The sequence below is a fragment of the Anoplopoma fimbria genome, chromosome 1 (genome assembly GCF_027596085.1).
Source record: "Anoplopoma fimbria isolate UVic2021 breed Golden Eagle Sablefish chromosome 1, Afim_UVic_2022, whole genome shotgun sequence".
In the NCBI taxonomy this organism is placed as follows: domain Eukaryota; kingdom Metazoa; phylum Chordata; class Actinopteri; order Perciformes; family Anoplopomatidae; genus Anoplopoma; species Anoplopoma fimbria.
Genome location: NC_072449.1, coordinates 5,219,329 through 5,234,538, shown reverse-complemented (window position 1 = coordinate 5,234,538; position 15,210 = coordinate 5,219,329). Strand labels below are relative to the sequence as shown.

At 42.3% G+C, this 15,210-nt stretch overlaps 2 protein-coding genes across 2 annotated transcripts; both read right to left on the bottom strand.

Annotated features, from left to right (window-relative positions):
- Nucleotides 1-248: 248 nt before the first annotated feature.
- slc5a2 (solute carrier family 5 member 2) lies at nucleotides 249-7,332 on the bottom strand. The gene is made up of 15 exons (XM_054608164.1): nucleotides 7,078-7,332; nucleotides 6,883-6,954; nucleotides 6,000-6,104; nucleotides 5,843-5,902; nucleotides 5,653-5,757; nucleotides 5,456-5,561; nucleotides 4,356-4,436; nucleotides 3,479-3,708; nucleotides 2,788-2,923; nucleotides 2,504-2,611; nucleotides 1,888-2,038; nucleotides 1,553-1,721; nucleotides 1,246-1,461; nucleotides 927-1,056; nucleotides 249-843 (listed from the first exon to the last, which is right to left on the bottom strand). The coding sequence occupies exons 1-15, from the start codon at nucleotides 7,165-7,167 to the stop codon at nucleotides 632-634; spliced, it is 1,971 nt and encodes a 656-aa protein (XP_054464139.1). The 5' UTR covers nucleotides 7,168-7,332; the 3' UTR covers nucleotides 249-631.
- Nucleotides 7,333-7,599: 267 nt separating this feature from the next.
- Nucleotides 7,600-14,513, bottom strand: si:dkey-260j18.2 (uncharacterized protein LOC325231 homolog). The gene is made up of 5 exons (XM_054608275.1): nucleotides 14,238-14,513; nucleotides 13,125-13,278; nucleotides 12,925-13,003; nucleotides 12,331-12,558; nucleotides 7,600-12,204 (listed from the first exon to the last, which is right to left on the bottom strand). The coding sequence occupies exons 2-5, from the start codon at nucleotides 13,276-13,278 to the stop codon at nucleotides 10,707-10,709; spliced, it is 1,959 nt and encodes a 652-aa protein (XP_054464250.1). The 5' UTR covers nucleotides 14,238-14,513; the 3' UTR covers nucleotides 7,600-10,706.
- Between the last annotated feature and the right edge of the window lie 697 nt (nucleotides 14,514-15,210).

Sequence of the window (15,210 nt, the reverse complement as noted above, 5' to 3'; positions counted from 1 at the left end):
TCTCTTTTTTTTTTTCAGTGACGGTTACAACAGTATTTTTTTAAGCAACAACAACCAAATATTTTTAATAATGACAATGTTATGATGTATCTTATGGCTGATTAAATGACAAAGTACAATTATACACAAATCACAGTCCGCATTGACCTAGAAGAACTACACATGCACTTAATCCTACAATATGAACTCTGAGTATTCATTTCAGTGTACAGGAGTTTTTGACTCATCCTTTTCATTGATTTCTTGAGCAATAGATTAAAAAAGGAATCGGGAAAAAGCTTTGATAACAAATCTTCGGGCTACTTGACACTTTATTGACCTGGCCTCCAAATTATAATTTTTTTAATGTCTTCTCACACCTTTTATCTCAGTGGTGGAAGCAGGAGCAGATTAAATCAACATGTAACAGTGTACAGTAATGGCATTGTAACCTGATGAGACATTCTTAGACTGCATTACACACATTCTTTAAAACCCAACGTGCTCTACAGAGAAAGTGAGACAGTTGGTAGTGCTGCTTATTGACATCTCTAATTGGTAGTGACAAGTAATTGACAACAGGTGGCGCCACTGTGACGGCATCATCCCAACGAAGTGATTAAACTTAATCACTTCCTCTTTACACAGACCGCTAAGCGTAGTAACCCCACATAAACACAGCTACAGCCATCATAATGAGAGCGTTAGCATCCACCGTGTACCTCCACACCGGGTCCTCGCTGATGTCGGGCAGCTTCGTCGAGGCCTCTGGCGGGTCTTGCTCGTAGGGTTTGGACCCGCCGCCGCCGCCACAGAACTGACCAATCCGGCGACAGATGCAAGACTTTTCTCCCTCTTCAGCCACTAAGAGGAAAAGAGAAGAGTTAGCACTTTCTCCTCCATTTGTCGGTCTTTGTTACTGCCTTTTAAAAAAATGTCTTCTTTACCTGCATCACTATTCTCCCTCATCCTCTCCTCGGCCTCTCTCCGGGCTTGTCTCCCTTTCTCCTCTTGCTCCCAGTCCAAATCCTTCCTCTCCTCTTTGGAGTGACGCAGGCTGAACACCAGACGATGGAGCTGAAGGGAAAAACAATTCATAAAGCAAGTTTTATCTAAACTAGTCAGAGATCAGGGCTCTCAAAAATGCTCTCATGTACTTGAATGAACACCGTTTCTTTCTTATTGGACTTGAAAAGGCTGATATTTTGTGCACCTGTCACACAAACATACGGGTTCTCAGTGAATCAGCATCTGGGAGTCACTCACGTGTTGATCCCCTATGGGAGGGGTGCAGTAGCTGACCATCAGCACCAGTACAGAGCTGCAGAAGAAGAGTATGATGGCGAAGTGGAGGTAGTGGATCCCGCACACCAAGAAAGGGCAGGTAGAGGGGAAAATACAGCTCCCAGAACCGAACCAGAACTCGGGCAACATCCGACACAGACCCATCAGCAGGCCGCCTATCAGGCCCCAGAACGCACCCTGGAGGGCAGATGGGAAATCGAATGGATTCCACCAGGTGTTGTGTGTCATCGTGTAAAATGATTTATGATGGCGATGTGTGCCACCTCACCTGTTCATTGACCCTCTTGACGAACACAGCCAGGAGGAAGACGGAGGCGATGGGCGGAGCCAGAAAGCTCGAGACCGACTGGATGTAATCGAACAGCTGACCGCTCTGAGCCGCCTGAACCACCGGGATCCAGCAGATACTGACGGCCACGATGCACAGGACCCAGACCCTAAAGAGGAGAGGACAAACAAAACAGGAGGAAGTTATCACACTATCATGATGAACTTCTTCTGAATACATATTAAATGTTTAATCGTTAATAATAATAATAATAATAATCTTGACCTCAGTACAACAAGAAAACGAGACATCCGAGTTTCTCTCTGTCCATTTACCTTCCCACGATGAGGAGCTCGCGCTCGGCGGCCTGAGGTCTGATGCGGGTCCAGATGTCCATGGTGAACAGAGTGCTGCTGCTGTTAAAGATGGACGCCAGAGAGGACATGAGAGCGGCCAACATCACCGCCAGCATCAGACCTCGCAGACCTGAACAGAGGAGAAGAAGAAGAAGAAGAATAGAAGAAGAAGGAAGATAAGGAAGAAGTAATAAGAAGAAGAAGGAGAAGAATGAGAATGAGCGGAAGAAGAAGAATGAGAAGAAGAATGAGAAGAAGAAGAAGAATGAGAGGAAGAAGAAGAATGAGAAGAAGAATGAGAAGAAGAGGAAGAAGAAGAATGAGAAGAAGAAAAAGAATGAGAAGAAGAATGAAAAGAAGAGGAAGAAGAAGAATGAGAGGAAGAAGAAGAATGAGAAGAAGAGGAAGAAGAAGAATGAGAAGAAGAAGAAGAGAAGTAGAAGAATGAGGAAGAATGAGAAGAAGAATGAGAAGAAAAAGAAGATGAAGAAGAAGAAGAATGAGAAGAAGAAGAAAGAGGGGATGGACAGAAGATCAGAGAAATGGAAGGAGAAAGTAAAACTTGTTTTTATAAGTAATACTGATGTGGTCTTACCATTCGGCATGATGGACACCACCAGTTTTGGATAGGCGATGTTGGAGCAGCCCACCTCCGTCCCACACACCCTCTTACACACCTCAGGGACAACACACCCAACCTCATCTACAGGTGGATGGAAACACACACACACACACACACACACACACACACACACACACACACACACACACACACACACACACACACACACACACAGTAAAAGATACAGATTACTTCCTACGACTATTTCCTTGATAAACGCACAACGCTGCAGAGAGAGCAGAGTGTGAGCCACAGACCCGGGTAGAGGACTCTGCTGATCATGCCGGGGAACACCATGAGGAACATCGGCAGCAGCTTTAAGTAGCCACACATGATGCAGCCGGCCTTCACGTGGGTCAGACTACGAGCTGCAAGGCACCGCTGGACTATCACCTGGAGAAAAACAAGACGGGACAGATTATTACGGAGAAAAGACAAAGTTTGATCTCATCATGAACGAGGAGGTTTAGTAAGTGTGTTTGTGTTATGTCGTACATTAGAGTGAAATACATGTATAGCAAACATACATTTAACAATTTAATAACTTTTGGCTGCTGTCATTCTGTTGACATAAGTTGTGCATGGCTTTGATGAAGGCTGCATGCAGAAACACACAGTTTTTTTCAATAATGAACATTTTATGGTCTTAAGGGTAGGCAAAACTGCAAAATAGATATTTTTTTAATACAGGAAACAGGACAAAGGAAGTACATTACCTGTAGGAAACGCAATCTCACCAGCTAGATGTAACTTGCCACTGCAGTGCTTTTTTTGAATTTTATTTATTTCAAAAAATGCAAAAAAAGGTAAAAATGGTTAATAGTGAGATTCTGGCTTTGATTTAATTCTACCAATTCTTTTGTATTTTTTATTTGTATTTTTTATTTATATTTTTTATTTGTATTTTTTATTTGTATTTTTTATTTGTATTTTTGGCAGGATATTCACCTGGTCCGTGCACCAGTACCAGCCTCCCACTATGGCGATCCCAAACAGCACGCCGGGCCAGGGCAGGTCCCCGGTGGTCGGGTCCCTCAGCATGCTGAAGGCGTCCGGTCTCGGGGTGTAGCAGTGGGGGGAGATGTTGTAGAGCTGGGGCTCCATGGAGGTGAAGTTACTCGGCATGGCAGAGCTGTATTTGGCCAGCAGAGCGCTGTAGCCTCCTACTTCAGCAAAAGCTGGAAGTGAGGAGAAGAAAGGTTGAGATCTCTGTTATTTAAAGGGTCAATTTGGACAAATTGAACTCCCTTAAATTCAGTTAGTAGCATGGTGTAACGGATATTCCTGTTGCTACAATAATTAACTTGTAAAACATAGGCACACTGTATTTGTTCTTTCAGCTCAATAGTCCAGAGCTCCATTGTTGTTTGACACTAACTGTCCTAGCTGAAGATGAGTCAGCTGCTGAGTCGGCACTGTCTTGTCAACGCATCATCAACTCACATAAGAGGGTGGCTGTTTCTCGCCCACTTTTATCTTGTCAGCCTCCTTCTTTGATGGGTAATCTACAGTAGGATTAGACTGAAATATATATAGAGATATATACTAAGATATAAAATAAAATAAATAAATAAATATAATAAACAATCAATGAAGTTGCAGGAGATGATGGTTGTTTGTGTCTTTTGTGTCTCTGCAGCGTCAGCATACTGTACACCGCTGCAGTAAAATGAATGATTACTGACTCTAGTTAATCTCTTTCTTTGTTGTGAAGCTGCTGAGGGACTGACAGGAGCCCAAAAAAAAATGAATGGTGTGCTGTGAGAATGAAAAAATGTAATCTATTAAAAAAGATTAAATGTGATGATTCAGAACTTGTACTTACCGAAGCCGGTGAGGACGAAGGCCCCGGCAATGATGACGAAGGTCTGAACTGTGTCAGTGTACATCAGAGCAGCCAGACCACCTAGTAACACACACACGCACGCACGCACACACACACACACACACACACACCTTAAAATACACGCACTAACAGAAATATTGACATTTAAAGGGGCACTTCAGCAACTTCATGTTGTACTTCCATAAAGTTCAGGGACCTACATGAGATGGGTGTAAAAAAGAATGGTCAACGTTGAAGCAGCAGAAGGCAAAAATACCAATTTTATAGTCCTTAATAAGGTCACGCTCCAAAAACACTACATTTCCCACAATGCAACATGTAGCATCTTTTCATTAAACTCTCTCTTCTCCAAATGAATGTCCACATCACTCAAACTCAACCACATCCATGTTTGTAACAAAGGTTTTCTGTTTTAAATTTGTAGTTTCCAAGCTAAGGCCAAGTCAACGGTGATGAGATCACTATGACATCATTCAGAGTGCCTCCTCATAATATAACAATGTTTTCTAGATGACCTCAGTCACAATATGCTCGTAAGAGATGAGCTGTGCTTTGCCTGGAAAGTGGAAGAGTTCAGACGGCAGTTTACAGAAGCTTTTAAGATAATATAAAGGAAGTCACAGAAATAGTTCCATCCTGTTAGATTTGATTTGTAGGCTACTTGTAGTTTGCAGACCATTTGCAGGATTTATTCATATTTGTGTTCTATAAATAGCCTTTACTGTTATAATTTTAAACCACACAACATGTTTGTTAACAGAATATTAAACCATCATTGCGCAACATCAGACTAACAGCCAACAATCTAACATGGCGTTTGTGGACAAAACTAAAAGCCAATCAGCTGTTTGATCAGGTGACAGCCAGGCGTTTCCCATCATGCCCTGGGCCTTAAAGTCAGCGGACAGCCGTCAGAGAAAGTTTGTATCAAGTCGGATTATACAAATGTTCTCAAAGGCTGAAAAAAATCTGTTTTAACAAAGAGCTAACTGATCTTAATGTGTAAAATTGGTGCAGTGTCCCTTTAATTAAATAATATATATATATAGGCATTATAGGTGAATTTAATGGACCTGTACCTGTGACGGTGTACAAGGCCGTTATTAACAGAAGGGTGATGACGGCCACGTAGATGTTCCACCCTAAAGCCTGCTGGATGAACACAGCCCCAGAAAACATGTCCACCTGGAGAGAGACAGAGCGGGGGAGGGAGTGAGGGAGTGAAAAGAGAGACATATACTGTATGTTTATTGTGTTCTCAGACGGGACGACTCACTGAGATCTTGGTGAAGATGTAGAGGAACAGTGAGATGACGGAGAGGTAGAGGCTGATCCTGGTCCCTCCGAACCTCTTCTTCAGGTACTGGGGCATCGTGATCACCTGACGCAGAACATTTCACACAAAGAGTTTCAAAACACTGAATTACAGAAGTCATAATCACATCACTACATGCTGAACTACTTACCCCAGCGGTGAGGTAGACGGGCACAAACAACCAGCCCAGCAGCAGCACGATGAACAGAGCCTGACCAATGTACAAGAGGAATTTATGCACCAATTCTGTGTTTTAAAATGGTGATTTATGGGAAATGTGCAGACCGGGGGTTCATAGTGTGACTTACATTCCACTCAAACCCTCCCACAGCGATGCCACTAGCTGCCCCGGTGCCCGCCAAGCCCACAAAGTGACCACTGCCAATGTTGCTGGCAAACAGAGATGCACCAACCTGAAAACATTTAGAGAAAAAAAGACAGAAAATCACTGAAGAAACCATATCCAAACAAATTAAGACCTAAAGGAGTTCAGCTTTATTAAGGAATTCTCAAATCAGAGACATGAGTGCATACTGAAGCATATTTAGCCAACAAAATCTTTTTAAGTTCAAAAATTAAGCCTTATTTTGGCCCTTTTCTGGAAGGAACCACAAGATTTTTTTGCTTAATAAAATCCAAAAATATAAGACTGATATTTTGACCATAATAAGAACTAATAAACTTTTAAATTCTCCTGCTTGATTTCATGATTCGAACATTTTTTATTTATTTAATATAAAGATAAATATATATGTGTGTATATGTATATATATATTAATAATATTAATAATAATAATAATAACACAGTTTATTTGTATAGCGCTTTAAAAGGTACTCAAAGGCACTTTACAAGGTAAAGACAGAAACAATAAAATAAATTACAATGTAAACAAGGCAGAGTGATGACATTATAACAGTTATAAAGAAAACAACAAAAAAAAAATATAAAATAAAAATATATATACATATACATATACATATATATATATATATACTGGGCACATTTTAGTGCAACAAAAAAATTGGTGGCTCCCTCTGGTGGACAAACGGTGAAATGATAATATAACACTTTCTAAATGACCTCAAGCATATCTTTTGCATTTCTCTCTACATCTTCTTATGGGCGGATAACAACATAAACCACTAATATGGGGTTATACATGTATCGGTCCAGCTCCACACTGAACTCACCGGCCACCAGGTCATGGTGCGCCCGGCCAGGAAATATCCTCCAACTGTCCCACGATTGGTGCGAAACATGGCCTAAAACACAGACAGGACACTTCTGTTATTCTCACAAACCAGATGTAACATCTCCTTATGAGACATACATTTATAATGTCCTGATATTTAGTTATAAATGCAGACTAACACAGGTTCACTCACCCAAATGCCGACACTGATAACCATGATGAAATATCCAATGATGACGATGATGTCTGCTGGGTTGTTGATGATCACTTTGTCTGTCTCCATAGCTCCACTCACACCAGAGAACACTAAGTTTAAAGCTTGATTTAATCACCTTTGATTTAATATACAAAAACAACCTGAACTTAGATATCAGATATGACCAAGAAAAGAAATACTGCATCTGTAGAGGAGCGATGCATCGGCTAGATTTCTGTTGGTCAAAGTCAGGAACTTTGGCCAGTTTGGAGAATTGGCTGTGTCAGCAGTTTATTTATTAGACTAATTATTAACACCAAACCATGAAAAACAAAGTGTCAGCTGTGTGGTTCTGCTGAATTTTCAAAATGTTACATGCAAAAATGTTCTTCTATTGTCATAAAGACAAAGTACTTCATCATAAGTAACTGAGGATGTAAAAAAATAAAAAAATAAAATAAAAGTCACCAGTGGAAAACACATAAGCAAACAGTCCTTTAATCGTCTGACAGCACTGATTCCATCAACACATCCATTTGCCTTTCAGCTCACAGACTTGATCAGATTGTACAAATGAGGGCAGCTTCACTTCTCTGGATGGACACACAGTGTGCAAAAAGAGCTTGTGGTGAACAGATTTACACCTCGGCATAGAAAACATGCACACACACACACACACACACACACGCACGCACACACACACACGCGGTCACCTTTAACGGCTCATTTGACATTTCAAGGTGAAAATTCAAAGCATGTTATTGGAAATGAAAGAGAAACAATGCAGGGCTCGACTCTGACTTTTAAAGGTTTTGGTTAACAAAACAGGAAATATGGTTGTTATTTTCAGTCCCCTGTTATTTTAGTAATTAAGGTACTTTTGCAGTTTTAATTTGGCTTAATAATAAAAATGTGTACATGTCATGTGTACGTTGTAGATACTTTGCAGTATCATTTTCCATTTTTGTTCAGGTTCATCTGGTTCTTTTTCTATTGAATCAATTTGCATATTTGTTTGTGATGATGACGGGTGAATCAAACTTTTAATTTAACAGTTAAATAACTTCATTTGCTTCCCCATCGTCTCCAGACCAGATGCCCATTTGCACGCCAGTGAATGCACCATCGCACGTGCAGCATTGTCTGATTCTAGCTCTTACTGCAACAGCAAAATTTTCTTTTCACCAATGCAGTAAATATTGTTTTATATATATATATTTATACTGGGGTTTTGCTGTCACAATAAAAAAAAAGAAAAGGCGAAAAGAATGGTTGCCAGTTTCTCAAAACGTTACCGTCGAGCCCTGCAGTGTGACGTGAATTTGTCTACAAACACAAACTGAAGCTCACATCTCTTTAACAAACAAAATGAGAAGAAAAAAATGAATTATATAATTTGTGTGTTTAGTGAACAACCTACTGATATAAAGTAAAGCATTAGAGATCCCAATCAAGCTGTTTAGAGATATCTGTGGGAGTCATCGCTAGAAACATCTGCCGTTAGCTGGGAAATTAGGGAAGTTCCACTCTTCTGTTTATCAGGGACTCTTTGTAACTTTGGAAGGTTCAACATGGGAGGGTTTCTGAAAATGATTAAGAGTTCTTTTGATGCTATTCGTTTGTGATTTAGTGCAGAGCTATGAGACAAACCTGACCACAAAGCTCATCTAATTTGAGTCTTTTTTTTTTTTATTGCTTAATAGCAGGTTTAAATTTCTAAGTTTCAGACTGCCAGACTTCAGTTAACTTGAATAAATCCACTTCCCAGGTCACACAGAGTCACACTTAGAGTCTTATCCCAGTTATAAGAGATTGGAAAAAAAGAATTTCTTGCATTAGGTTAATAACATAATCACAGTATCTATACTGTAACCAATCTAAAGTCATGTCTGAAAACTAATATCTGACCTGAAGTAATGAAAACTTTGCTTGTTAAAATGGTGAGAAAATGTCATTCGAAATTTAAAAAAAAGAATCCCCTGCTGCGTTTAAAAATGTGAGATTTATTCATTTCAACGTCATAGAAATCTTTCAATGACTTTCTGACATGAAGTCCTCCATTTCAGCAGTTAGAGTGCCTCCATAATGGCAAAGAATCCCCAAATGTCCACATATTTTCCGGCCCTGTTTGGTAGTTTGCCATCTGATGACCACACTGGTAAAATTGTGCCGTTTTCCCACACAGCTGGTGATTTTTTCCCCCTGCACTAGTGTCTGGATCTGATCAATGTGAATAAATAAGAGAAAAACACAAGAAAACATAGCTTATAGCAAAACAATGTGCTTACATTTGTGGGCAAGCTTTCATTAAATCAGAATTTAAGAATTAAGTTACTTTCAAAAACCCTCAACACATCTGCTTCTGTTTGACGAGCTCATAATGCCATCCTGTAGTCAGAGCAAAACAGTTTTAAAAATACATTTCAATAAATTAGGTGCAGTGCTGTGTTCAGATAACCCATAACCTCCATGCAGAACACATTCACGAGTCCTGTGGAGCAAACTGAAATAAAAAAAAGTGTCATTTGTACACGGCTGCCGAGTCAAGTAAAGACGGCTGTTCGCTTGAAGGTTTAGGAAAGGTGCGCTGGTTTAGACACAAGGAGGCCGCGGTTCAAGTTTTATTTCTGCATCACACCTTCATGAACATCAACCAAACCCTTCTGACAGTAGATCTTCTATACTCAAATATCATATATATTAACATGGAAGATGTTCTGGATATCTCTTCAATTTTTGTGCGTGTTATCCAGCTATATTTGCACATTTCTTCCAATGCTATGTTCCACTTGTTCGAGGCAGGACACCGAAAATGTAAAAAGACACTATCTGGTCTCAGTTTAACACTTGGGCTGCCATGTCTGGGACCAGTGAGCAGGGTTTTGAAAGGAGATCAGTGTCCTGGGATGAACCTGAACAAATGAGCCACTGATGAGCTGCACAAAACCCACTGAGGTTTCCTGCTTCTGTGAGGATTTGACCGATTGTCCTCCACTGAGATAAAAGGATCAATACAGGGCTTCAAATCGTGAGTCACAGACAGAAATAAGGACGTCTTCACTGTTTAGTTCTACAGCCCTTGAGTGCGGTTTCAAAAAGGCCCTACATTACCGCGGTTAAGGTAAATAAAGTGGAACATAGCGCGGTCAGAGACGTGCCGGTATCCTTGTGTCCTAAACTAACCGCTGCTGAAAAGATTCACAGCATTCAAACGTTTTTCAAACAGCCTTGAAAAAATTACGCCAGCAAGAAAGCTGAAAATAATATTACCATTAAGGAAACAATGAATTAAAAAGGCCCTTCTCTCTTTTAAAAAGGACTCTAGTGTTCTCATAAATAGTGTGTTGGATCACATTCAGGTGCATGTTTCCTGACTTTAAACCAGTTGCTCCCCGTCTGTACATTTGACTATCAATAACACATTTTATACCATCTGTCTGCATCCAGTCCAGTATAGGCTTCCTCTGGGCTGCAGGCAGAGTATATAAACAGGTCACTTCTTTGTGACTTTGTCTCAACACTTTCGTGAGGTCAAAGAAGAGGAGCTAATTCAAACCCGGCCTGGAGCTCGTCTCTGTGTCACATGAGCGGCTGCCTCCGCTTCACTCCTGCTGGTCCCTATCGAGCTAGTCAGCTGCCTTCTTGCAGTTCTCTTTGGCTAGTCTCAGTCTGGACAGGATGTGTTTCTTAGGGAACTTTAAAGTGGTGCACCCGAACTGGCTCACCCCTCCAGTGTCCCCTGGGAGTTTCTCTCGTCTCTGGACCCAGCTGCGCCAGCCGGGCTTCCAGCAGTACACGCTGTCGTAGAACCGTGAGCCGTTCTCCCCGCCCAACACGTAAATCCTGCGTTTCCACCTGGCCACGCCCCCTGCTGCGATCCGCCGCGGCAGCCCTGGAAACACCACTGGGCTCGGGGCTCGGTCGCTCCCGCCCCCTGCCCCACCCCGCTGCTCCGCGGTGACCATCACCCCTCCCCCAGTCACCTCCCTCTCTACCCCGGACCCCCTGCCCTCCCTGAAAAACAGCACACGCCCAGTGGCGTCTAAAGTCTCCAGATTGGTGTAGTTTCCATCCAGGAACTTGGTCGTGTCCCTCATGTACCCCCCGATGGCGCACACCCCTCCTCGCACCGCCACCCCTCCAGCGAGACAGGTGGCTCCGGAGTCCAGAGCCACTCGTGTCCAGCAGTCTGTCAGGGTGTGATAAATGAGCACCCCCGAGTGGACCACAGCCCGGTTCTGTTCCAGCGTGGTTCCACCGAGAAGGTACAGTCGTCCACGTAACGCCGAGCAGGCAAAGGCGCGCAGAGGGAGCGGTAACCGAGGCCCCGGAGCCCACTGAAGCGTGGTGAGCTCCAGGGTCTCACTGGAGTCCAGCAGAGCCGAGCGGTTACTACCCCCCAAGGCAAAGACCGACTCTCCACAGCCCAGCAGGCCGAGCATAGCCCGCGGCTGGACCATGGAGGGCCTCTCTATCCAGCGGTCCAACACCGCGTCATATTCGTGCACGGCTGCAGACACGGAGCCTGTCCGCAGGATCCCGCCCGCCACAAACAGCCGGTCCCCTACAGCCGTACAGCCGGGACTGACCAGTGAACCCAGCGCCGCTAACTTCTCCCACTTCCCTGTCCGAGGGTCAAAGCAGTCCACTGTGTAGTCTCTCGCAGCTAAATTCTCCTCTTCCCGAGGCGTCAGGTCCACACAGACGATCTTCTTCTCAAACATGCCCTCCCGGGGTCTCAGAGGGCCCCCAAGGCCCTCGCCGGCTGCAGCGGGGCCCAACTCCTGGCAGAGTCTTCGGCTCTCCTCCTGGGACAGCAGGCCCGGCCGCAGGTGGTGGAGCAGCGCCGGCATGTGGGCGTAGCGGTCTAAGGGCTGGTGCTCCGCCCAGCGGCGGGCGGCGTCGTAAACCTCCGCTTCGGAGTCCACCCCCAGGCGGTCGGAGCTCAGGAGGCTGCCCAAGGTGCCGTGGTCCAGCAGGAGGAAGTCTTTCTGCCGGGCCACTCGGGGGAAGTGCTGAGCTACCAGCCGCAGAGAGGCCCGCAGCAGCAGCTGGTCGTGGTGGGAGCGAGCCAGAGAGTACATCCCCAGACAGTTATCCACTGAGAGGTGCTCGAAGAGAAACCTGGAGAGAGAAGAGAAGAGAGGAAATGAGACAAGAGGGGTTAAGTCCAGAAGCTGGTTTGATAAAGTCTAATGAAAAAGGCTGCAAACTTGATCATCCATCACTTTTATAGAGATAACGATTTACCTGGAGCACAGGTCCTGAAGGGGCATGACCTGGAGCCGGTTGGCCGCCACAAACAGATCCTCGGCTGTTTCCAGGGAGAGCCCCGCCTCACCGGTGTAAACGAACTGGATGACAGTCTCCATGACAGACGGCGTCACTTCCTCCAGTCGGATCTCGGTGAGGCGGGACTCTACCAGGGGGCTGGTGAACATGGCCCGAAAGTACGGGCTCACGGCCGCTAGGAGGACTCTGTGAGGAGAGAAGCACGGAGGATAGAAGACACTTGTTTCATATCACGAGCAGAAGACATTTCTACATTTCACAGTGCTTAGATGTGTTGATCGGCTCTTTGATAAAAAACAGAGGCTTCAAACAGCTTTTTACAAGAACAGAGCTGTTCAGCATCATAAGAAGTCACTGTCAAGCATCCTTTGCTTTAATAGGTGGAAATAAAAATGTATTAAATGAATTCAACTGTAAGAAAATGAATCAATGGTTACTTTTATACTTCATTATTGGTTATTTATAAAAGAACAAACATGAAATATTCAGTGGTTCTAGGTCAATCTTTTCTCCATTTCATATAATATTTTCTGTATGATATGGCTGTCATACCTGTGACACATGAACTTCTTGCCCTCCACAAGTAGAGTGACATCACACAGCTGCTGAGCATCCAGGAGCTGCTTCAATCCTAAAAAAGAAAACACAGAAGAAGAAGAGAAGAGGGCGAGAACATTGGGAGGGTTGATTATGAATTAGACGAGGCAGAAGAAGTTTCCAAAACTCCCCAGCGACACCCTTCTCCTCCTCACCGTGTGTGATGTAGTCTCCCAGCGGTGTGGTGCTGTCGTCGGGGAAGTCCTCCTCCTCCGAGTCGCTGTCGGACAGAGGTTCCCCTCCTCCCCCGTCCCCGTCCTGCCACGGCTGGGGACGCCAGGTGACTGCACCCCCCCGCACAGCGTTCATCTGAAGTACAACACAACTTTATTCACAGACACAGACAAAGGTTTTTGCACTTTAACCTTTATGCATGCAAGGCCCATTTAGATACAGGCCTACAGTACCAGTGAAAGGTTTAGACACACCTTCTCATTCAATGGTTTTTTATTTATATTTATTTCTACATTGTAGATTAATATTGAAGACATCCAAACTATGAAGGAACACATGTGGAATTATGTGGTAAACAAACAAATGCTCAACAAACCAGAATATGTTTTATATTTTAGATTCTTCAAAGTAGTTGAATGAGAAGGTGTGTCCAAACTTTTGACTAGTAATGTATCATACTTTCTGTTATAATTAGGCCTATTTATTGTATTTTACTAGTTATTAGGCTATAAGGCTGTCAAATAATTATAATGGAGTAAAAATAGTTAAATAATAAAGTAGCAAGAATTATAAATAACATTAGCCATGTTTTGGATTATTATAACCTTATGGATGCATTATTGTGTACATAACATTTGAATGTTCAAAGTAGTTGAATGAGAAGGTGTCCAAACTGTTATACCATTGGATCATTGTTAATTGTGTATTAACAAATATGGAATTATTAATATTTTTTTTTATACATTGTAGATTAATATTGAAGACATCCAAACTATGAAGGAACACATATGGAATTATGTGGTAAACAAACAAATGCTCAACAAACCAGAATATGTTTTATATTTTTACATTCTTCAAAGTAGTTGAATGAGAAGGTGTGTCCAAACTTTTGACTGGTACTGTGCATGACAGATATGACACAGATAACACTATGACATTATGCTTCCTAGACTAATCTAATGCAGCCTAATATTACAGAAATAATGCATGCAACATATGCACCAAATTCCCTTTTTGCTGCATGTTTAAATTTAATTTGACATGTCTGCATAATGAAATAAACAAATATCAGTGTGTTGCTGCAGCATCAGTACCTTTGCTCTTCTTCTCGTTTCCACCGTGAAGCCTGATTGGGTCTCACACTCTGCAGGAATTGGGTGATTCAGTTTAAAGCAGGCCTTTTAGTTGCACCAAGAGGACTTACCCCTCCCTGCTGCACACCCAGCCCCGGTGCAACATCACTGACCGACCAGGACTAGATTACAAAGGAGCAGTCTCCCTCCGCGGTGCACCCACACATCAGTCCACCATGGCGGGGTTCACACGCGTCCTGCTCGGCTGTGATGCACTGGAGAAGAGGGTAGTTTCTGGAGCCCAGAGGGCAGAGATGCAGGGCTGAGTTCGGGTCCAGTCGGCCGCACTTGTCACGTCTGAACCGGATTACCGCAACATTAAACTTCCGCTCATCTGATTGGCTGACCTTTGGGGCCGGAAAAAAAATAAATTAAATAAATATTTTCCGCTCTTTTATTTTATATTATTTATTATACGTTGGGTGGAATAGTAGGTGTGTGTTTTTTAAATAAAAAAAAAAATGCGTTCATTTTTAAATAAATACATTTCAGAATCACTCATTTCCGCATTCATGATGCATTCAAGGTACATACGGACGTTTCACAACCGACAGGCTCCATCAAGAAACTCAGGAAGAAAACCTAAGAATATATAAATATATATATACAGTAGCAGTCAAAAGTTTGGACACACCTTCTCATTCAATGTTTTTTTTATTTTTTTTTCTTTATTTTTTTTTATTTTTTTATTTTATTATTTTTTTCTTTAATTATTTATTTTATTTTATTATTCTTTTTTATTTATTTTTTTTTTTTTTTTAATTTAATTTTTTTTTTTTTTATTTTTTTTTATTTTATTTTTTTTATATATATATATTTGACAGTACCAGTCAAAAGTTTGGACACACCTTCTCATTCAATGGTTTTTTTTATTTTTACTTTTATTTCTTTATTTTTTTTATTTTATTTTATATATATATTTATATTTTATTTT